The 22980-nt window shown below is 36.4% G+C and overlaps 3 protein-coding genes, 1 long non-coding RNA gene and 1 pseudogene across 4 annotated transcripts in view; 3 read left to right on the top strand and 2 right to left on the bottom strand.

Annotated features, from left to right (window-relative positions):
• The window catches only part of LOC110379612 (uncharacterized), a 111117-nt gene extending 98576 nt beyond the window's left edge, over nt 1-12541 (bottom strand). The window contains exon 1 of the mRNA XM_021339348.3: nt 11710-12541. Within this exon, the coding sequence (XP_021195023.3) occupies nt 11710-11991 (282 nt within the window). The 5' untranslated portion in view covers nt 11992-12541. The remainder of the gene's footprint in view (nt 1-11709) is intronic.
• A 785-nt stretch (nt 12542-13326) lies between these two features.
• Nucleotides 13327-17727, top strand: LOC110379610 (uncharacterized). Its single transcript, XM_021339346.3, has 8 exons — nt 13327-13449; nt 14091-14171; nt 14956-15150; nt 15467-15589; nt 16168-16315; nt 17009-17153; nt 17228-17306; nt 17428-17727. The coding sequence occupies exons 1-8, from the start codon at nt 13445-13447 to the stop codon at nt 17681-17683; spliced, it is 1032 nt and encodes a 343-aa protein (XP_021195021.1). The 5' UTR covers nt 13327-13444; the 3' UTR covers nt 17684-17727.
• A 386-nt stretch (nt 17728-18113) lies between these two features.
• Nucleotides 18114-19600, top strand: LOC110379605 (enoyl-[acyl-carrier-protein] reductase, mitochondrial). The gene is made up of 2 exons (XM_021339337.3): nt 18114-18427; nt 18511-19600. Exons 1-2 carry the CDS (start codon nt 18226-18228, stop codon nt 19365-19367), a joined length of 1059 nt encoding a protein of 352 aa, XP_021195012.2. The 5' UTR covers nt 18114-18225; the 3' UTR covers nt 19368-19600.
• A 546-nt stretch (nt 19601-20146) lies between these two features.
• Nucleotides 20147-22717, top strand: LOC110379600 (enoyl-[acyl-carrier-protein] reductase, mitochondrial-like; annotated as a pseudogene).
• On the bottom strand, nt 21746-22457 carry LOC135118077 (uncharacterized). The gene is made up of 3 exons (XR_010277349.1): nt 22316-22457; nt 22029-22173; nt 21746-21888 (listed from the first exon to the last, which is right to left on the bottom strand). It is a non-coding gene; the product is annotated as an uncharacterized LOC135118077 (long non-coding RNA).
• Nucleotides 22718-22980: the final 263 nt, after the last annotated feature.

Genomic DNA, 22980 nt, shown 5'->3' with positions numbered 1-22980 from the left:
ATGGGCGGCATGACGCCAATGAAACGAAAATGAAAAATGTTTGTTACAGTACTGTGTGCTCATTTTATTTCATACCTAATCTCTTGTCACAGAATTCCGTTTCAAATTATTATGTAGCTACATATGTATATGTTCAATAGCTGTATAGTTATTCCGGATAACGCCAAGTCGCAATAACCATGATTCACGATGTATGAAGAGAGAGTTTATTTCACTCGGCGCGATTAGTTCGTTTCCGCAATCGTTTGCCATCAAGCCATCGATTTTTCTAGAACTATGTGATGTAAATAGTTAGAATACTTACCCACATTAGGTACTTACCATGGTGATATTGTCTGCCTTCTATAGGACAATAGGCGTGTACCCTTGCATAATGCGTATGCACATACTTCGATATAGATATATAAATAATACAGTAGTGCAGTGCTAACCTTAAGTCTACATTCTACAAGATATCGCATATCGATATTGTTAGCGCAATGGTAGTGTAACGTTCTCAAGGAAAACAAGTAGGTAAGTAGTGCAGGCAGAGAGAATCGAAATCTGAGCCTTCGAAACAAAATATTATGTTCTGTTCATACTAAAGGCAAATCAAAACTTTTTTGAATGAGATTTATTTTTGCTACATTTTCCTGTAAGTAATATTTGTTTTATGTGCATTCAACACGAGCTGTGTAGTAATATTAATTGTTCTATTGTGCCAAGAGCAGAATCCAGTCTGTGATGTAGTAGGTAGTCGAAATAAATTCAGTTTTAGAACATAACATAATTTAATTTTATGAATGAAATGTAGTTCAAATCCAACAGAAATATGATTTACCGAGCTATGAGTTCATTCATTCATATTGAGGTTGTACAAACAAACGAAAACACAGTTGTAGGTAAAAGAAACATTGATATACTCGGCTTTTCAAATAGATTAGATAATATTTATGGAACCGAAACTAGAGTAATACAAAAATAGTTTCTTAAAATAGTAGTGGGGTCGCGAGAAAGGGAAACAATTCAAAGACTTTAAATATCAATTTTCATCCTTTGTTTATATTTTGTTATGATTTTCGGGAAAGTTTAAAGTAGCCAGGAAAACCATTCACTCACACCATTCACGTCAGTGTTCAGCTCTTAAATTAGATGAAACTTAGCCTTGTTTTACAAAAAATCTAGTCAACAGAAAACAAAATCCTGAGACTAAACCTAAACAATAAAATAAAATTGCATCAGTCTCGATACATAATTACGACATCTCGAAACGAAAATGTCAAGAAATAAACCTCGCAATTTGACTTTATTACTTGTTAGGCCTTGTATACCAAAACAGCACACATAGATCACTTCCTGAACCAATAGACGTGCCAAAACAAATAGCGATCACTCGATAGATGCGGATTGCAATAATCGATCCATTCGTTGTTTTTCGATTAGAGATTGGACTTGGTGTATATGAAGCTAACAAATAAATAAATAAGCCATTTATTTCTTGCTTTTACATATTTACAAGTTTATGTTATTTTTGTTGTAATTTAAAGATTTAATCAGCAAGTACCCCGATTTGGGTAAAGGCATCCTCCAAAGATGCCGATGATCTCGCGATGAGACAGGCCAGCTTGGACCGGCTGTCCTTCAGAGATCATCTTCTCACCTGATTAATGGCCTACCTCGGCTTCTCTTGCCCGCCAGGCCCTTCCACAATGTCACTCTCACGGTCCATCTTTCATCTTTGTATCTCGCGACATGGCCAGCCCATTTCCATTTAGGAAATGTTCCAGTGTATGTAATATCGCTGTTTTTCTCAAAACTTGAAATGAAGCTAATGTCAATCAAAAATCCAATCTCCAATGGCACAAAATACGATGGATCGGTTATTGTAATCCGCAATAGATCAACAAACTCGGTGTTACAATCGCGAGTGAACAGCGGAACGCTATGGGAAGCGTTCTCACATTCGCGCCGGCCTCGCATTTCACTTTCTTGCAATTAGGCCGAGCTGCCTAATTACTGCGGGTAATGATTACCTGAGTCGGCTTACTGGCTCCCGTGTCAGCAAGCGTGTTACTCGCTTGAATTGTGTGTCATTGTGTGATATAAGTGTTAATGTGTTGTAATAGCAAGGATATATTGAGTCATTCAGAATCCGTTAAAATCAGAAACTTTGTGCTATCAGCATTCCAGAAATTCTCCTAGACAAAACATTAATTCCCATCTGCTTAAATGTTGTAACACTAACAGATTTTACGCCATGTTTTTGTCAGATCAAAGAATATCCATGAGAAATCAAGATCTGAAGTCAAAGTCAGTGGAAGTAGCCAAAACAGTGCATTGCTCATTAAATGTTCGATTTGTTGATGGCAGCTACTAATGTACGATGATCGTACCCCTGGCCGAATTGTTCATAGACAGCCTTGCTTTACAACATTCGTAGTTTACGTTAATGGCAGTAAGTAACACAACCCGTTGACCGAGAAGGACATTACTGTGTACGACTGTACGCCATTCTCTTGGCTAATTGCATAACTGTACCATCCTTACGGTGTGTCGTATTGACGCGAACATCTGTGTGATACTTTACGATGCCATGATCAGAATAATAGAACGCTCGCTAGACCAGCAAAGCAACACCACGTAGGGTTTAATCAATATGACACACATTATAAGAACCAGGTCGTTTTAAAAATGCAATGCATCAAAAGTAACATTCCACCAAAAATTAACACGTCTTTCAACTTAAAATTTTCAGCTGAAGAGTTGATTCGTAACAGATTTATGACAACTTCAAGGAAAAATATCTCTTGAATACTTGCGGTGTTGAAGCGCAATTTATTGTTTGGTATTCGGGACTATAACGTGTGACCCAAAACTGCCTCGGTGAGTTTTCATTATGTCAAAAGACAGTAACAGACGCCCGTGTCAACTTTCTCCGAGCGATCTATTTCAGTCCGCGCGGCATCATTTTTTAATCATCCTGTAAACGGGGCGCGGACATCTGGGAAAACATGACTGTCTAGATTTTTACTGTGCGCTATGACAACACGGAATGTATTCACAAGTATTAATGTAATTGTCATTGAAATGCTAATGCTTTCAGTTTATCGACTGGTTGAATGATGAGAGAATAATGTGCGTCAAGCGACTTTCACACAACCAGCGGCCATCATCCACTTGGTAAGTATTGGAAAGGGTAAACAAACGTGCAAATTACATACGAGAAACTATGATCGTTATGTGTGTTGTTTAAAATATCTCACATGTGTATTACAACGCTGAAGAAAATGCATACTTATTTGTTTACAAATAGGTATTATTACATTGAATAAACATAATAAAAGTACGTAAGCCATTCGTTTTATTATTTATGAATCCGGTATAAATTCTTGCGGTAGGTTGATGCAGAAAAATATATTGCTTCACTCTCCTCGAGATTAATCGTCTCTCAGAAAAGTTAAAATGCTTTTTAAGATGACATGGAAATAATTAACATACAAAACGAACGTCAACGAACATAAACATTTAATACTTTTGATCTAAACGTTCTGCAAGCACTAAGATTAGGATTTAGTTCAATGTCATACAGTCACCTATCACTTCCTATTATTACAAATATTGTACTGAGACATATTGCAAATCGTGTCGCCGGTGCCCCTGAAAACCGTTCAGTCGCCAACAACAGAGATTTTACGCTTTATTTAACATCAAAGAGTTTCCTCTCGATTAGTTCAGTAATCGATTATGTTGATACCTATTCTAGAGCTATTCTTATTCAGCATTGCCTCATATTCTCATGAGCGAAGTTTGCATGCTTACACGGGTAATTAATTGACCATAAAACATATATCTTCACATATAATCTGCACGAGAATTTGCAGCAAAAAATGCAAAGATAATCGTTAATCTTCAATTTACAAGAAGTTTTGCTGTCAAAATAGTCATATCGTTTAAAAGCTGTCGTGTTGAATTTATTTATCGCTAGAATATCCAATAAATAATTAAATATAAGTTGTCTGTTTTAAGATTTCTGATATGTCAAAAAAGTTTTCGCTGAAATACCCACGTAGAAGTTGTTAGGTAATCTCTGAACTTTTAATAACTTGGTTCCTATCCGCTGGAAAGTGTAATTTTACGCGACCTTCGATTATTAACCTTACAAAGAAAGGAAAATATTGAGTGGAAAAGAGGATATTGCTGGCAATAAAAAATCTGAATTTAGGTACTTCATAATATCGGATTGCCCTGGTCACTGGACTAAGGAGGTCAGATATGCAGTAGCTCTATGTAAAACACTGGTAGACTGTCAGCGAACCCCAACATAGTTGGTAAAAGGCTAGACAGATGGTGAGGTAGGTCGACGTAAACAAGGACAGTGGATGTGTGACAAACAAATAGAGTACACTAGCTGTTAAAGGCAATTTACGCGGTTCAACGGTCACACGAAGGCCTTTCAGATGTTAATTAAGGCCATGTTACCGCAAACTGCAAATTGTTCCCTATAAAACAATCACTACGATCATTATTGGTTTCATTCTGTTCTCCGTATTTTGTGAACGAAAATAAACTGTGACGTCTGCACTGCAGATGTAACAGAAAACTATTCAAATTACAGTTTTAAACAAATTATTTGTGTTAGGAAATATGCTTATTGTTAGTAAAAACAGCTATACATTTTTCAGTTTTTTTTTTCTACTAGTTACTTTTATATAGGTACATAGTATAGACACAGTACCTGCCTAATCACACTGATTGTCCTTAGCCGAATCCAAATTAAAAGTAATATCCTACATGTACCTACTGATATGTAGGTATGTTTCGTTGTTGTTACATTAAGTAAAAACACATGTCTGAAATGTGTTTGATTCTGTAGTAAATTCACATTAAACTATTCAGAAATTCAATGTAAACATAAAGTTTCTAGTTTTACCTGTACTCGTAATACCAACGACATTCTGCGGACGTGGTTTGGCGATACCTCGTAATGGCCCATTAGTTCTAAACAATCGCAAATCGGTTGGAAGTGCCAACCAGTCGCACATAATAGCCATTTGAGAGCGTTCATAATCAAGAATATGCTGCCAAAATTTCTAATCTGGCACTCACGTTAAATAACAATGCCATATGAATACACACATGCTTATAATGAGTTGATACGCATTGCGCTGCATACAATCTACTTTCTAGTAAGTATATAAACTATATCTTTATCATTTCTAAGAACAACTTAACAATAGAAATACACACATATCTCTGTCGTATATTGCCGGTACAATATTATGTAAACACGTTCTTATTCATCTTAAGACAAGTCCTAAGATGTTTGGGTGCAAGCCAAGTAATAATATTAGTGAAAGATAACACGCTATGTCTGTGAAGCTATAGTTTACTGCTTTATTTAGCAACTCTATGAATGCTATATTTAGATGGTGTACCCACTGCGGAGTTTACTTCGATCTTTGTTATCTTATTTTGAACTCTCTTAGTGAATTTACTTCGTATTTCCGTGATTGTTTTATTTATGTAGTAAATATTGAAGACATGTGTATAAAATTGAATTTGATATAAACAGTGTGCCGCGACCCAATAATTACGTCTTAATCTTATCAAAATAACAAGTTATGACTACCTAGAATTTTGATAAAACTTATGCAAAGTGACCTTAATCTACTTGCGAATATCTTACGAACTTATTACTTATGTATTTTAAGTCATAACTTCATAAGCTAAATTATTTAAAAATAAATGACCCATAATCAAATAAAATTCCGAATATTAAATTAAAAGTTATATAAATAAACTGAGAAGAACATATTGTCTCGTAAATTGATTAATTTGATAAAGCAACCTAAAAACAATACAAATAAATCAGTGAAACATCGATATTTCTTTTATTATAGATTCGCTTTCACATATGCGTTCAAAGGTGTCTATGAAAATTGCTCGGCCATATCCTTTCACTACATTTGCATATTGAAACCAAAGTTGGACGTGCATCGAACACTCGTGACTCGTTCCAACTATTTTTTGTCACATAATAAGTCTATCAATAAATGCTAATCGTCTATGGTGATATATTAACAGTGTCTATGGTCGTTAGACTACTAAGTTGCATCAAAGAGTTTGGCATATAAAACAAATCGTCACTATAAATCTAAAGAACGATTAAATGGCAATATTCTTGATCAATTATTTGTTCTTAGAATCCCTGTTTTCTTATTCTGTAATTGATTTGAGAAAGTGTCGAGATGTTAAAACATTTAATCGAATCACCGAGTACCACTTAGGTTACTAGAATCACTTAGCTAGAGTGGCATAGCTATCGAATCCTAAGTTTCTTTCTAAGCACATATCTACTCAATTCCTGTCTATTTATTACAAGTTCTTTAAATATAATATTATTATTTACTCAAGTCATAACAACAACATCGATCAACATGGTCCAGTCCATAAGTAGCAGACATTTATCTTGGCCCAATGGGTATTCAAGAGCCGTTCAAACCTATAGACCACACAATGCATTATTAGCGTTATGCAAAGCAGATTACCAACACAAGATACCTTGGAAGATTGCATTGACCGATGTGCGCGAACCATGTATTGCGAGTGCAGTCCAGTTGGCATTCATAGGCCTTCGGACCGGTTCTGCTGCCTCAGATACAAAAAGTGATAGTCATCGTAGGTTCGAGACCTTAAGTCGATCGGTACAGCTTTCTTCAATAACGTTCACATGTGTTCTTGTATTTCTCTTGGATCAACGACCAGGTTTTATTGCATCTAGTTGTAATCTGTAGCACTGAGAGCCAGTTTTGCGACTTCTAGATAAATATGTAGAACTTAATTTGTAGAAAATGATCTAGTAGATAAGTTTAGCTATTACCCACCTTGAGCTAGTGAAATGCCATAAGATATTGCTAGCTGAAAATACCATTTTTGTATGTATCTTCTAAATTCTCTTACATTTCTTCCTCTATATCTTCTTGGTTCTCAAGAAAATTGTTAACATTCCTGAACTGATGTTATGATTCAACTTGGAATAATATAATGATAAGAATGCAGAACTTCACAATTATAACAATACTTATTTCTCTTGATGCATACTTAAGTAACTAAGCATAAGCGGAAGTCAGTCGACATTACATAATTTTATAAAAACTTCGTTTTTTTGCTGCCAATACCGGTCAGTCTAATACCATTATCCATCCTTGTTCACTATTACAAAATATTTGCAATTCTAATAAAGTTTAAATTTAATTAAACTTAAGTTTGAATTAAATTGCCGGGTTTACTACAAGAATCCGAAATTCAATTAAAATTCACGATAAAAGTTGAAGTACATAACTGCAACGTACAACTGCGAGTAAGATAATCATCTTTTTATGGAAATAGTAACATTGGCATTTGCGGCTAGGTTACGTAACCTAACATTACAGCCATCCTATAATTTAAGACCCACTAGTGTTTGGACTACACTTCGTTATAATCTGTCCTCTGCAGTTATAAACATAATATGTGCGCGTTAGTCTATTGGATTGTCGATCATTGAAATGGCACCAATCCAAGCCTTAGCCCATATTTACAAACATTGAAAGACAGTATAAAAATATGGACTATCGATCGTGCTGATAAAATAACTCTTCTTGACAGTCGAGTAAAAAGGACTGGAGAAACATGAAACAGAAAAGAGCTGTTTCGTTTATACGTTGGTAGGTATAGGCTAAGTCACGGCAAAAAAATATGCCAGTCATCAGTAGCGAAACTGACTACCTGTTGAACATGATGCGTTACATACCATCGCTTGAGCTCTATAATTTAATCCAACAGTTCTCAACAACACTGTAATAAATAATGCAATTAAAAATTGTATAACAATTACACACACGCCGATCGCCATAACAGACTATCATGGTTTTACAGGTGATTATCACATCATAACACACGCTATAAAGATGAATGATGATACTAACACGTTACTATGACAGGTACAAAGCAGACAGACTTCAGACAACAGAGAACTTCACAATTTTGGCACACGATTCAAGATCCGTGAAAAAATCGGAGCAATGTCAAAACATGAATATCTATTAAATAACAGTTTCTAAAATGTAGTTTATAAGTGCTTTCAATATTCTTTAAATGTGGCTCAGATTTAATAGCCTATAAATCTTATAAACTTTATAGCTACCTATTAGTAAGTCCGTCCAATTTGTCTGCAGCCAAACTCACGCGAAACAAGTGTCAATCATTTGCTTCATGTACAAAGCATACATGTAGTATCTCATACATTGATTGTTATGTGCCAAATCGTTTGTCAACAACTGATCGTTACCCAAACGTGACTGATGATGCTATAAATGCACGTGTCTTTGGTTCAGTCTACGTATCACGTCACGTATGTGTATTCCAATTATATGGAGTACCGCAAGATACCCGCATGAAATAACACTTAATCGTCCACCTACTAACGCATATCGTTGCGACATCACTTTCTCTAGCAATTTGTCATTCTATCTATCATGAGCGGTAGTGGTTAGTAATGTTTGTTCTTATAGTTCCGTAAGTTAGTCGTATTTACCTTGTATGTCACTAACGACGTAAAAGTAGTGTATGCCACGGATTAACTTTCTGATGCAATTATTTTAATTAGGAGTTATTCGAAGCGAGATAGGTGATTTATCACATAGCGTGCTTGTTTGGAAACGGATTTCATGATACGTGTGTTAGATCTCATTCTGACAAAATTGGAGCTACACCAGTTGGTATGTATGTAGGTAAGATTTTTTGATCAATAGAATCTTCACTATGAGACAGTTCTCTGGCAAAGTTGTTCATGACGTCAAGTAATAAAATAGCAGATTTAATATTGTTTGCCAAAATGTTTTGAATGAAATACTCATTACAACTTTTTAGAACACCAATAGGAAATCAATCAACACTACTTTGTCATTACAGAGAGTTAATGGTGACGAATATTTTTTCTTCTATTTTTAACGAGCAAGTATATTTTGGACACCAATGATTGCTTAAAGAAGAAGGGAAAAATCTCAAGGAAACCTGGACTATAAAGTCTAAAACCAATTTATCCCTCAATCCTTTTTAGTGTGAGAGGAAGCCTGTGCCCAACAGTGGGATGAAAAAGGCAGATGATGATGATTCAAAGTGTAAAAAGAATCTCGTAATGAATTGAGACCATCCCGTGCATCAACTGTCTGCATCCACATTTCCGTTACTTGCATTAGAGTCAGTGCATCGCGTGGGTGTTCATCCTCATTGCAGCTAAATATTGTCTGTCTCTACATCATTAGTTCATTAAAGGGACGACTGAATGTTATGTTGTGTGCTGTCGACGGGTTTAAAGGCAGAAGCATGATCATTGTAACCTTTGTGGATTTTACTTTAACTTTACCTACATTTAGGTCTTCAGGTAAACCTTAAGGATTTGATACCTATTCTAGAACAAATATCCACATTATTTTCAAGATGATGGGATATTTAACTGCACATTATGTCCTAATAGTGATAAATCAAAGTTAAAAATGCACGAAGAATTTACATCAGTGACATATTTTTATAAGTCGGTCGAACGGATGTTCGTATTTATTTCGCTAATGAATGGCATATTTTTCACGTTAAATCACAACAAACATAAATAAAATGTAATTGCATAATAATCGTTTGGCTGTCAAGCAAATAAATTTTATTATAATGGCTCAGCTGATTTTAATTTAACCTTTGAATGAGAAGAAACGTCTGCCTACATTATTAGACGGATAACTTCTTCTACTTACAAAATCAGAGCTTACACCAGCTTTAACATATTTATTCAATGAGCATTCGCTTACAATGCTAAAGGGACAAATCCGTTGTATCGGCACATACGCCGGAAACATATTCTACAGACGGTATTGTTCTCACAAGGATTTGAAGAATGACAGCCCAGTACAAAGACTGTCCTTACAATGTTGATGATAAACTGCAATTCACTACACCCACTCTTAAAGTAAAGACTCCTGAGACTTTTGTTAAATCTGCAGCGACTAAGTTTTGCTTATTCAAAAGTTTAAATTGCTTTTGCGTTCAAAAGCGAAACTACTAGGTACATACTCTTACATAATCTTGGTAATTTTAGTCTTCTTACGATGTGCATAATTTGCAAATTCTCCTCGAAGAATATCCAGGCATACTTGATAAAGCATCTCATGAGGATGTAGCTACCTACGCCGAAAAAATATTCTGGATATGTAAATAGTGTGATATGCCAAAAAAAAATTTATAGGCTTACTTCGTCATTCAAAACAAGATTCGATTGTAGACTCGTAGATGAGCTCAATGTATCTTAACACACACAAGAATGTTTGTTCGTGTAAACATTCTTCGGATATCTCAGTTCGCCACATAAATATGGAATAAGTTTCGCAACAAATGTTACCTCAATATTTTCATCGTAGTGAAATATATTTATGTAAAACAACAATGGTCGACCGCGACGCTCTGAAGCCAAACGACAAAAACATGAGAACGACTTTGAAATACCTTTGTGTGAACTATTTGAACGTATGAATTATAATTTCAGTGAATTCGTTATAAAACACGAAATGGTAGATATGGAAACGTCGAACGGCATTTTCAATGTTAGCGGTAATTAGTTGTTGGATTCATTAGCCAGCCCACCACCGGAACCGATTCTATCCTTCACCGTTAAGGAAGTTCAGTGTAAAGAGTTTGTACTGTAAAAAGTATAATTACGAAGCCATGATCTTTAACAGCAAGAGGCTAGACTGCGACAGTTCTTAGAAACTGAAACAATCTCTTGCGAGATACTTTCGCATTATCGCAACATAAAGAGCTCTTTTTACAGCCACCTGAGCAACGTCTCAGTCATGTATTGCAGCAGGTACCTGGATACCCACCTGATTATTCTACTATGTTACACTGCAGTAGTTATTTCAATAGGTATTCTCCACGAACATAGTTTGCAACATAAAACCCCAACAAAAAGTCATCACATTGTACACAGAACAGAAGAGTTTCATCCGGTAGTTCAATCCGGTTCCAATAAGCATGCCTCGGCTCAATGACAAAGGCAAACAATGCCTGCCGATTCGAACTTAAAGCCAATTGCACTTCATTATTATATCAATGGAGAAATCGCCGGTGTGGGCGACAACGGTGGCGAAACACAAGCGGCGGCAAATCTGCAGTGACTCAGTAAACACCGCATTCAAATGCATGGCGTTAAACGTGTGCCTTCCAAACACGAAGCCCTCATCGTAAATCTATGCCTCCTGCCATTTGTTTTTAAAAATACAACCATAAACCCGAACGCAGCGATCAGTAAACATTTAAACTTAACGTCTTTGACTACTTAAGAACCCGTTCTATTTGTAATATCAATATTTGCACATCCTGGAATCTGTGGTTAGGTTTCAAACTTTTCATTCTTTAGCGCTAAACTTTGTGATTAAGTTAATTATTGTGGTTAATATCTACATATCATACCTAAGTGTTATTTTTACTAATCGATAAGTTTATTTACATTTAGTTATTTGATTGTATGTTATCAATCATAGTTCGTAGTTGCACTCGACAGAACAACCTTAAACATAGTACCTACACAAAATCGTTATCTGATTGTTGATGTATTCAACTTATCAATCGCTACATTTCCATCGTTATCAAATAATTATCACCTCACGCGGACGCTTAAATCAGTAACCATTCAAAAATTACCTGTTTTTGGGTTTTATCTGGCAATATTATCGAGAGCTCAAAGGATCTGTTCTTCTTGTCTCGGTTGCCAGATCTCATGAGCTTCGACGAAGAGCGAGTGATGCTCTGCGCCTTCTCCGGCAACTTGAGCGCTACGATGGACATGCTGCGCGAGAGGCGGCGGCCCAGCTTGCGCGTACGCAGCGACATGGACCCGCTCAGGCCACGCTTGCTGCGAGCCTCCACCGTGGAGCCTGGCGTGCTCTCCTCCACGCCACCACCCTCCTCACTAGCACCAGCCATTGCACTTATTCAATAACAACACAAATACATTCAAATCCACGTCAACATTCACATCTCCAACACTATTGTGTCACAAAAAATCACAGGCACTTGTACAGTCTTACAGTCACTTCCATCTGCGTCCACTTAAACAAAATCCAGTGTGCACTTCAGCTAAAGATCCACATCGTGACTGCCCACCGATATCGGAAATCAGGCAACAGTTCTAGTGTTATGCGGATCATATGGTCACGGAGCCGGTTTGGGAACTACCGCTCCGATCTTACAATTTGGAACGTCGTAAAACGTAATTCAATAATGGTCCGTAGTAAGTGTGAATGGGTTCAATAGTGCAGTTAGAGTGATTGTTACGTTCAAATAGAGCGCGTTATCGGCGAGCGTGTTGCATTGAGCCGGTGTCGCGCGGAGGCGCTACGTGTGCGCGGCTGTTCGCGGTCGGAGCGACTAAACCCGAGACGGACGCAGCAGCGCGGCTCCGCAGGAGACAGGCTCGCGCCCCGCCGCCGCCCGGCTCCGTCACAACAACTTCAATCAAATTGCTTTCCGAATCATTGTACCACTAAATGCTGACACAAAACAAATGTTCGATTTACAATAAGCCGGGGAGCACTCCCACGACATGTGACTATGAATCGGGACATTAACCGCAGATTTAGTTCGCAGGCTCGGGGCTCACATTTGTTTAACGGGACTTGCTCTCGTTAAAGACGTACCAATTGAACTCCTTTGAGCTTCTTTGTTGTTCGTTGGCACGTTTTATTTATGTGAGATAAATATCTAAACTAATGAGTAGTGCCTCATGACTAGCCAGCTCGTTACAGGTCAATAGATCTCAAGGTAATCATGTTTCTCTAAGAGCCATTGTGGATGACTGGTGTTGAGTCAAAGTTACTTATAATTTTGCTAGGGTAAGTTTAATATGTTTTAAGTACTTTAAAATATTCATAACCAGATACCTAAGAATCCCTGATGATGATGATGATGGCCGATTCCTATATACAAGAAACGATTTTCAAACCGTAGTGACAACATTTTCATTACACAACTCTTAAATGTTTAGGTCAACCAGAAACCCAACCAAAGCATTAAAGAATAATTAATTTATAGAAATCTAAAGTTGTATTGAATTTCAATAATTAAGTCAGTTTTTGTGGATATTCTTGAATAGGGACGTCAATGAAAGCGAAATTAATATTTTACATACCTACACAGCGATCTTGTCGAATCATTCGAACATGATAATAGGCCGTGGAAATAAAACATAGACGATTTGGAAAAGCTTAAAAACTTTTTTTGTACAAACTTCAAATCTAGACCATAAAATTATTCATTTAACACAAATGTCAATGTCAAGATGGAATGTATGTACAATAAGCAATCAAAACAAAACATATTTTTAATGCAAATCGAGATTCATTATTTCATTTCAATTTTATAAGAAAATTCAATAAAAATGAGGTAAGTAGATTTATGAAAAATGCCTCATCGAGTACAATATTTCAGGTTGAAATTAAAGAAAAGTAAATAAATATCTTCTAAACTAGCGAGAGCCAAGAAAAATTTACACAAAAGCATACGTTTTTTTCAGAGTGCATTTCGATGATAAAAGAAAACAGATAAAATTTCCTTACTCATTTCTACAACAACAAAGAATAAGGACAAAATTAGATGAATTGTTATGGCCAGTTAGCACCAACACAGAAATGTAGCCAATACGGCCTTCGACTTATTGCGTGTTTATTAGCATTGTATGAATTGGACACTCTCAAACAAACATTGTGACAAAGAATTGACCGTAAAGCAGTTTTCAAAGAGGCTAACTAACCACTATTATTTTACAGTTATCGCCCATTCTCTTGATTTTATGTTTACAGGAAAATCTTACAATGTTTGAACTCTATAAAAATAACAGACATTTATAGCTTCTTGGATTCCAATTTTGAATATAGTTATCTTTTTTTATTCGTGTGCTGCCATTAACAAAAATCTTTAAATATCATCATCATCATCATCATCATCAGCCTATAGCAGTCCACTGCTGGACATAGGCCTCTCCAAGTGCACGCTACTGAGATCGATCTCTTTAAATATGTTTTCAGCAAATCAGAACCTCATTGGAAACAGACTGAAGACTGGAAAGCTCGGTATTCGCATCTATACTCTTCACAGCGCGTGTTCCGGTTAGTGCCGCGACAGTTACTCTCTTTTGTACACTTGAGTAATCCTCCATTATTGTCAGTATTTCAAGCAGTATTTTAACACTTTCTAGTTTTTCTGCAAACGCCTAAGATATTTTGTTTTAATCACCTACATACGTGGCCGCATTTGTCTTGTTTACTTGTCTATTTTCTAATACTATTTTATGTCACTTTTTTAATTGTTTGCTATTCGAAGTGTTTAATTGCAACTACTTTATTTCACGCGATGTTCACTGATCTTGAATCAAAACATTCGTTAAAAGCGGTTAATCTTTTTCTTTTTTGTCTTCCATATAAAAAAGCAAAATTTTAAAATGCAATGCACACTTAGGATTCAAAATTATGTAGCGGCAACGGAGCTCGTTACCTCGACATAGCTCTCAAGGCCTGTTAGGAGTCAGGTTGCATTTATTCAGTCGCCACCGCTCCGGGCAGGCGTTAAACCTAACCTTCTTTATACATATAGCCTGGCTGTGGCTGTGAGTCACTGCGTGAGTCACGTAACCAGTGAAAATGTCAAGCCACCTTCCAATTTGTTCATCTCAATCCGTTCTCTCGTTTCGCGGTAAATCGCTAGCGACAATGTTTATGTCCTTAATTTTTTTATTCCAACGTTTCATCTATTGCTTTTTTAGCCACGAATTTCTCGCGAATATAAAGACAGGATTTGAAGAAATTCGCAGAAGTTCTCTTTGTAGAAATAAACAGGTTTTCAAGTTTAGGAATTTCTAATAAACTTCAATGACACAATATTTCTTCATTAAAGGCAGCAACAAGAAGAGCCACGGCGCATTTCATTCATGAGCAATGATTCTACTCCTTACACGTCGCTGTTAATGAGGATGCGTGCGACACACCGGGACTCCAAGACGTATAGCTCCGACCTGCCCACTCCTCCCGACATGAGCACCCTGATGTCGCAACATAGCGAGTTCTATGAAAGCTACATAAATAGCGTGCGGTTAGCTTGCCATGAACTGTAATCGTAGATCTTTGTCACCTCCTCGACGATACTGTGTAAAGTTAAGTCGATGTTGGGCATCTTATGGCTATGTAGGTACTCAGTATCCACCTTCACATGTACATAAATATATCTAATACTCCATCCCTGACGCACATGGAAATATTGAATATTCAGGCATCCATCAAACAGTTTTCTAATGAAGGCACCATAACCCTTAAAGTGAGACAGTTCAGATCTTCAGAATTTTCGTAAATAATAGCAAAGTGAATGACTGGACAATGTCCAAACGTATACTGTAATTTCCTTTGTCCAGGTCGGAAGACTGGGGTGGCACCGAAACATTACTCCTAGATATGGTTCGAGCTCGAAGCCGAGAACTGGAGGAAGAAGCTCAAGACAAAACACTTGATCTGCCTCATGATGATGTTTCCGATGAGTTGGTTAATTGAAAGAACAAAGCTAATAATCATTTCCGCACTCATAGTTACATACCTACTTACATGCGCATGCGACTGTGCTTTTCATTTCATCTTGAGGCTATTATTATAAAATATTATGCTTATTATAAAATATTATAAAATTCAAATGACTGCTATGCAGTACCTACTGGTCGTTATTAACAATTAAATAATCAGCAAACTGTGCTATACACCCAACGAATACAATAGCGTAACAAAAACCAAATATGACAAAGAAACGTTTGAAAAAAGTCTTAGGTTTCCCACTTAACTTTCACTCTCGATACAATTATCTCTATTAACAACTTTCTCACAGGTTTTTTTTGCGAAAATGTCACTATTATGAGTGTTTTGTTAAACAGTCTTTGTCTTCAAACACATTCATAATTATTATAAGGACTACCAGTAACTTACTGTTTGTGACATCATAAAACACAGTTCTACTTTTCCTATTGTTTTGTGAAAATCAATCTACTTACTTTCCTTTGGTATTCAAATGGTGAGTTAACTGCATTAAATCAGCTCAGCAGTTTAATCTTTTTATTATCGTCACCAGCGTATCAAGTGAGGCATGTGTGCACGGCCTAAGCCTCCGTACGACCGAGCGGAGCGTCTCCCGATCCCGAGTGTCGAGAATATCCACCCGTCGCGATATGGACATACCTTCCATCTTGGCATTTGAAACCCCAGTCATTCCAGCACCAGTAAGACCTATACTTATGTTAATAGGGTATTACATGCATTTTTGAAATATATCTTAAATAAATTCTTTAGTCTTAATATATCTCTAAAAAATTAAAAATATTTTTTTTTCTCACGTTATGTACGAATATAAATTAATTGTTTTATCATAATTTCAAATTTCGCGCGTATTTCGCGAAAACGCGGCACACAACGGACGCCATGATTGTTTTTTGGTCATGACGTCATTACGTTAGTAAGCAAACTATAGCTGTCAGTAATACATATTTTGATATGTATTGAAAATTTTAATAATGAGTAATTATGCTCCGTATCGTTGGTGTGTTGTTTCTGAATGTGAGAACACTAGTGTAAAAACACCAGACAAATTATGGATTCAAGTACCAGTGGATATAAATATGAGAAACACTTGTTTAAAAGTTGTTTACTACCGTAATGACGTCATTAGCATGGCGGCGACATTTCGTAGTGTTCAAAGACAGATAAAAAAACCTAAAAACTTTAAACTGCAATAAAAAATATATTTATGTACCTTACGAAGTGAAACTAACATTTCCCGATTGCTTTTCCTCTAAACAATCATTGTAATACACTTTTAATTTTTTTCTCATCTAGACTAAAATACCCTATTGTCAGTATTTTCTAAAATTTTTTAAATATTATTTATAAATATAATGTCTGTCTTCTTCTACCAGGCCCCTCTTGAAATACCTGGACTGCAAAAAGTTAACGTTACTGAAAATCAAAATATTCCTCGATGGTCAATACGTCGTTCAATTTGCCCCGTTTGTTCTCAAAAGTGGAAAGATAAATCATCGGTTAACAATGTGAAATATTCAGGTTGGTAATCTTGTTATTACTAAAATATATTATTTTATAGGTTGATTTAAGAGCGTTGTCTTTATTTCCTTTAGGTTTAAAAAGAAACTCTTCGGCTGAATTGCCATCAGTGATCGCACCAGCAAGACTCAGGGCTGCAATTACAGCCGCTTAGTAAGTACCTACCGCCATCATCTTTTCTTATCCCAATTTTAATAAACTTGGTGTGACGTCTCCTTTCTTTTCAATGCCCGAAAGCACATTAATCGTAATATTATACACGTATTTATTTCAGTGTTCCGCGGCCCGTTCTTGCAGCCGTGGACGAAAGTTCAGGGATTGGCAGAGTAATGCGCAACACTAGCGCTGCATGGCAGTTGACGCGAGCTCGAAGGTTTAGAACCCCGAAACTGCAAGCACCACCCCCAGAAGCTACAGCACCCCCCAGCTCCACTGCACCCATGGCTCGCAAAGACTTAGATCTTCGTGTTAACAGGTTCTTAAAAGACGAAGGAATGAAAAAATACTTTGGCTGTTACCAAAATCGTTGAATTACGATCATTATAGACTTGTATAATATTATTTTGATAATAACTATAAAATATTGATTATTATAAATATGTTTTATTCTTAATTAAAAGTTCATCCGAAAACTTATCTTAAAGTAGGCACAGGAGGATATAAATAAAAAACAGAATGTTCAAGTATAGTAGCAGCGTGCCAACAGTGTATACCTACCTAACTCAAGAATGGCTTACAAGTTCGGAAGTTAGGGCACCCCGACTCAGATCAGCCGTTCAATCAAACTAGATGTTTCACTGTAGATACTGCGAAATTATAGGTAGGTAGGTATACTTATTAAATGTTGGAACCCTCGTTAGACTATACGCCAATAATCCTCATCAGTGTCCTTGGCTGAATGCAGAAAATCACGAGGCCCAGCAAAAAGACAACAAAAAAACAACTGGCAGACGCTTGTTTGAGAACCATGGCAACAGTTTACAAACATGATAACTGAGATAAGATCGCGATAAAAATTACCAGTATCATTCCAATGAAAATCCAATTTATTAGACTTAAGTTGATATAAACTATGGCAGCAAAATGTTGCCGTCTTAATTTGACAGGATCGGTCAGACATTTGATGTCGAAACAACTTGTATTTAGTGAATTTGGAGATCCTCTAAATGTACTAAAAATCCAGGAATGCGACATTCCACCTGTTGGAGCTCAGGATGTGCTGGTTCGCATGCTAGCTGCACCTGTCAATCCAGCCGATATAAATACTATTCAAGGTACATAAAGTAACCCACTCCACTGCTCTTGACACTTTGAGCCATGCTCTGCTCTCAAATATCATACTCTTGTGTTGTTTCAGGAAAATATCCAGTAAAACTAAAGCTACCATGTGTACCTGGCAACGAAGGTGTTGGTATTGTTGAAGAGATTGGCAAAGAAGTAAACGAAATATGCCCAGGGAATAAAGTTGTAGTCACAAAGCCTGCTCAGGGTACATGGAGAAACTTGGCAACCTTTAATAAAGCTATACTGAAAGTGGTACCAGATGACTTGGGATTACCAGAGGCTGCAACTCTTACTGTTAATCCTTGTACAACTTTGAGAATGCTTACTGACTTCCAACCAGTGCGGAAATGTGGCTTAGTTGTCATACAGAATGGCGCAAACAGTGCATGCGGTCAAAACGTCATACAAATCTGTAAGGCATGGGGTGTTAAAAATATTAACGTAGTAAGGAACAGACCGGAAATAGACGAACTAAAGAATTATCTACATTCCTTAGGAGCCACGTGTGTCCTCACAGAAGATGAACTCAAAACAACTAAAATTTTCAAAGAAAAGCAAATAGAAAAACCATCACTTGCTCTGAATTGCGTTGGAGGCCAAAGTTCTTTGCAATTAATAAGACATCTAAATCATTCTGGATGTATGGTCACATATGGAGGGATGTCGAGAAAACCGGTCTCGATACCGACATCCGCATTTATTTTTAAGAATTTATCATTTTTTGGATTCTGGATGACTGCATGGAATACAAAAGCTAGTAAATCTGACAAAGACAAAATGATGTCTGAAGTAATTTCATTGATGTGTGAGAAAAAACTGAAAGCTCCTGTTCACAAGATGGTGAAACTCGATGAATTTAAAGAAGCCATCAGCAATACTTTGACTTCCAAAGGATTTCGGGGACGTAAATATATTCTAGACTTTAGTTAGGTTTAGTTCCCCCTTTATTGGGCTTAGGTCCAGATTATACCAGAGTAGAACGGAGTGAAGATAAACAATGAAATTTCGTTATTCAGATAGGTATTTCTTCTCTGCCCACTCAGTGCTTCATATAATCCACGGAGCGAGAAAATTCTATTGATTCTTCAAAATATCCTCACGTCTCGTCTTTGATTTAATAGAATTAAAAGATGACATGACCAAAACTCAGTTTTTTATTCTAATCTAATCTAATCTCGGGCGGTGCAAGCCAAAAGAAGAGAAGCTTAAAAATAAATTGTTATTTTCTGTACGAAACTCAAAAAAAATACATTTACCTACGTCCAATGGCGGCGAGGTCCAATGTACAAAATGATAACATTAGGCTAAAGTCCATTTCTGTAAATGTGGTATATAACTCCTTACATACAGCATGTCCCTCAAACTTTAGGTCAAATCCAACAGTTTTTAAAACTTATCACGCGTCAGCTTTTGTCTACTTTTTCGTAAACTCTTAATAATTATGAGTTTATGCAGGTAAAATACGAAAGTAATGATATTTACAAAATAATGGGAATTTTGCGGGGTTCATATTTTTTTATCAACCGTTTCGTTCTCCATGTTCTCGTTGAAAAATTTTTTACTCCATGTCATAATCATAATTTACGGCCTATAGAACATTGATATTCATGATTGGAGCCAAACCATACGTCGGTCAAACTAACGAAAAAATTAAATAGATATCAGCTACGAGAAACTCCCTGTATAGGCAGACTGAAGAAGAAGATACGACTATCTATGGTTTTGTGACTATCTGTGACTTCATGTGACAGACACCTGCGAAAAAAATGATAAAAACAATAACCGACCTCGGCGATTAACTCGAACAATATAATTATTTGCTTTCAGTGTAGCAGACCAGTCAAAATTTTCTCGTGTTCAATACCAGATAAATCATGGCCTTATTAACCAGCCCGATTACATTATTTACCGCTGCAAAATGTTTTGCAAAAAGCCGAATTGGTTTGACAGGGTCGGTCCGTAATTTAATGTCAAAACAATTGGTTTACGGTGAATTCGGGGATCCTCTACATGTTGTGAAGATGAGGGAAGTTGAAGTACCAGAAGTAGGCAACCAGGAAGTACTGGTCCGCATGCTGGCTGCACCGGTTAACCCGGCTGATATAAACACTATTCAGGGTAAGTACTTCTCTACTTTCATTACATCAAAACTATCTTAATTTACAGCTAATAAATGGTTTAAATATTTTGGATACATTCAATTATTAATCTATGAAATCAACCTGTTTAAAAGGTATTTTATTTAAAATATTCAAACTAATTTTTGACTGTGAGTCAAACATTTTGTTTATAATTTTGACAAGTTTATAGTCGCAAAATTATTTATTGTTGTAGGAAAGTATCCGGTCAAAGTGACACTGCCTTGTATACCAGGTAATGAAGGTGTAGGAGTCGTAGAAAAGGTTGGAGAAGAAGTGAGTGATATAAGTCCAGGGAATAAAGTTATTGTCACAAAACCAGTACAAGGAACGTGGAGGAACATCGCCGTATTCGACAAAACTGTGCTGAGACTTATCCCAGACAATGTAGGATTGGTAGAAGCAGCAACACTCACTGTCAATCCTTGTACTGCCTATCGAATGCTAAGTGATTTTAAACCAGTAAAAGAGAAGGGCTTAGTTGTGATACAGAATGGTGCAAACAGTGCATGCGGTCAAAATGTTATACAAATCTGCAAAGCATGGGGTGTGAAGAATGTTAACGTTGTGCGCAATAGGCCTGATATTGATGAATTAAAGAGTTATCTTAAGTCATTAGGAGCCACTTATGTCCTCACAGAAGAAGAACTGCGCTCCACTCCAATTTTCAAAGATAAAAAATTAGAAAAACCATCACTAGCCATAAATTGTGTTGGAGGAAAGAGTTCATTGGAAATGTTGAGACACTTGCAGCATTCTGGGTGCATGGTCACCTATGGGGGGATGTCTAGAGAGCCAGTGACTATACCAACATCTGCATTTATATTTAAAAATTTAGCCTTTTATGGATTCTGGATGACTGTGTGGAATGAAAGAGCCAGTCCTGATGCTAAAGAAGCCATGATGTCAGAATTAATTACAATGATAACAGAGAATAAACTAAAAGCACCTGTACACAAGATGGTGAAATTTGATAATTTTCAAGATGCCATAGGCAATGCCCTGTCATCCAAAGGATTTCAGGGTTGTAAATATCTTCTAGATTTTAATAATTAGTTATATTGTGGGTAAATTATTGTTATTAGATTATTCTTGTCACTAAAATATTATGTTGGATGGCTGAGCGTAATAAATAGATGAACTATTCATTTTGTTTTATTGATGAATGTGTATTATGTTATATATTAATGTGCAACAAAACAATTGCTACTGTGTTTAATATTTACTGTTGGTTGTTTTTTTATTCTGAATTATTAACAAAATGTATTTAATTCCAGGAAAGAATCCAAGCCTGCCTCATTTGCCGACTGTACCTGGAGATGAAGGAGTTGGAGAAGTATTAGAAGTTGGTAAACATGTACGTAGATTTGTCCCTAAAGACAGAGTTGTTTTATCATCAAGATTACTTGGTTCATGGAGGTACTATGGTATTTACAATGAAAAAGATGTCCACCTTGTTTCAAAAAATCTTCCACTAGCTGAAGCTGCCATGCTTACAATAGCTCCATGTACAGCAACCAGATTGCTCACTGACTTCAGAAAAATGAGTCCTGGAGAAACAGTCATACAAAATGCTGCCAACAGTGCATGCGGTCAATCTGTAATTCAGTTATGTAGAGCTGAAGGTATCAACACTTTAAACATTGTTGCCAATCATTGTGGCTATGAAGCTGTGAAAGCTTATCTACTGGGTTTAGGAGCTACTGCTGTGTACACCTTAGAAGAAGCTGAGGAACTTACCAGTTTCGACACATCTTTGGCCAGACCCGCGCTAGCTCTAAATTGCTTAGGTGGTAGATTTGAAGACGTTATGCTAAGGCTACTAGATCGTAATGGAGTTATCGTGTATTATGGATGTGCGTTTGATTTACCCACGAAAAAACAGTTTTTACGATGCGACGCGCAATTTCATAAATTCAATCTCCATCATTGGGAAGCTCAAGCTACCTCGGTTGATAAGGATATAATGTATAAAACAATAATTAGGAAAATGGTCGAGAAGAAATTTAATGCGCCTGCACATCAACCAGTTGAAATGAAAAATTACCTGTATGCTTTTAAGAATACTGTGCATTCTGAAGCATTCTCTACGATGAGTTACGTTTTTGACTTCACATTATAATTTGTTAATTTCTATAAGATTTTCTGAAACTTAATCATGAACGGGACCATAAAATATGAATACTAACTGACACTTACAGTACTGACATATCTAATTGTGACACTTGTGACAAGAGTAAACAAAAAAGTGTCATGTATTATATTTTCCATTATTTACAGAGAAAATCATAAGTAACCAATTATTCAGAAATGTGGTTAAATAAGTGAAATATAGCTGATGTTTGTTTTGTTTTTAAATAACAAATACGAATCACGAAATGCGATACGTATTCATTTTCAATTTC

Source organism: Helicoverpa armigera, chromosome 18 (genome assembly GCF_030705265.1).
Source record: "Helicoverpa armigera isolate CAAS_96S chromosome 18, ASM3070526v1, whole genome shotgun sequence".
Taxonomy (NCBI): Eukaryota; Metazoa; Arthropoda; class Insecta; order Lepidoptera; family Noctuidae; genus Helicoverpa; species Helicoverpa armigera.
This window is presented reverse-complemented; position numbering and strand designations above follow the sequence as displayed.

What these genes read in the sequence shown, in the direction of transcription:
- LOC110379605 (XM_021339337.3), top strand. Translation starts at nt 18,226, where the DNA reads ATGGCAGCAAAATGTTGCCGTCTTAATTTGACAGGATCGGTCAGACAT. An exon ending in CGATATAAATACTATTCAAG is followed by an intron (nt 18,428 to 18,510) that starts GTACATAAAGTA and finishes GTGTTGTTTCAG; the next exon opens with GAAAATATCCAGTAAAACTA.
- LOC110379610 (XM_021339346.3), top strand. An exon ending in CCCCAGTCATTCCAGCACCA is followed by an intron (nt 16,316 to 17,008) that starts GTAAGACCTATA and finishes TTCTTCTACCAG; the next exon opens with GCCCCTCTTGAAATACCTGG. An exon ending in TAACAATGTGAAATATTCAG is followed by an intron (nt 17,154 to 17,227) that starts GTTGGTAATCTT and finishes TATTTCCTTTAG; the next exon opens with GTTTAAAAAGAAACTCTTCG.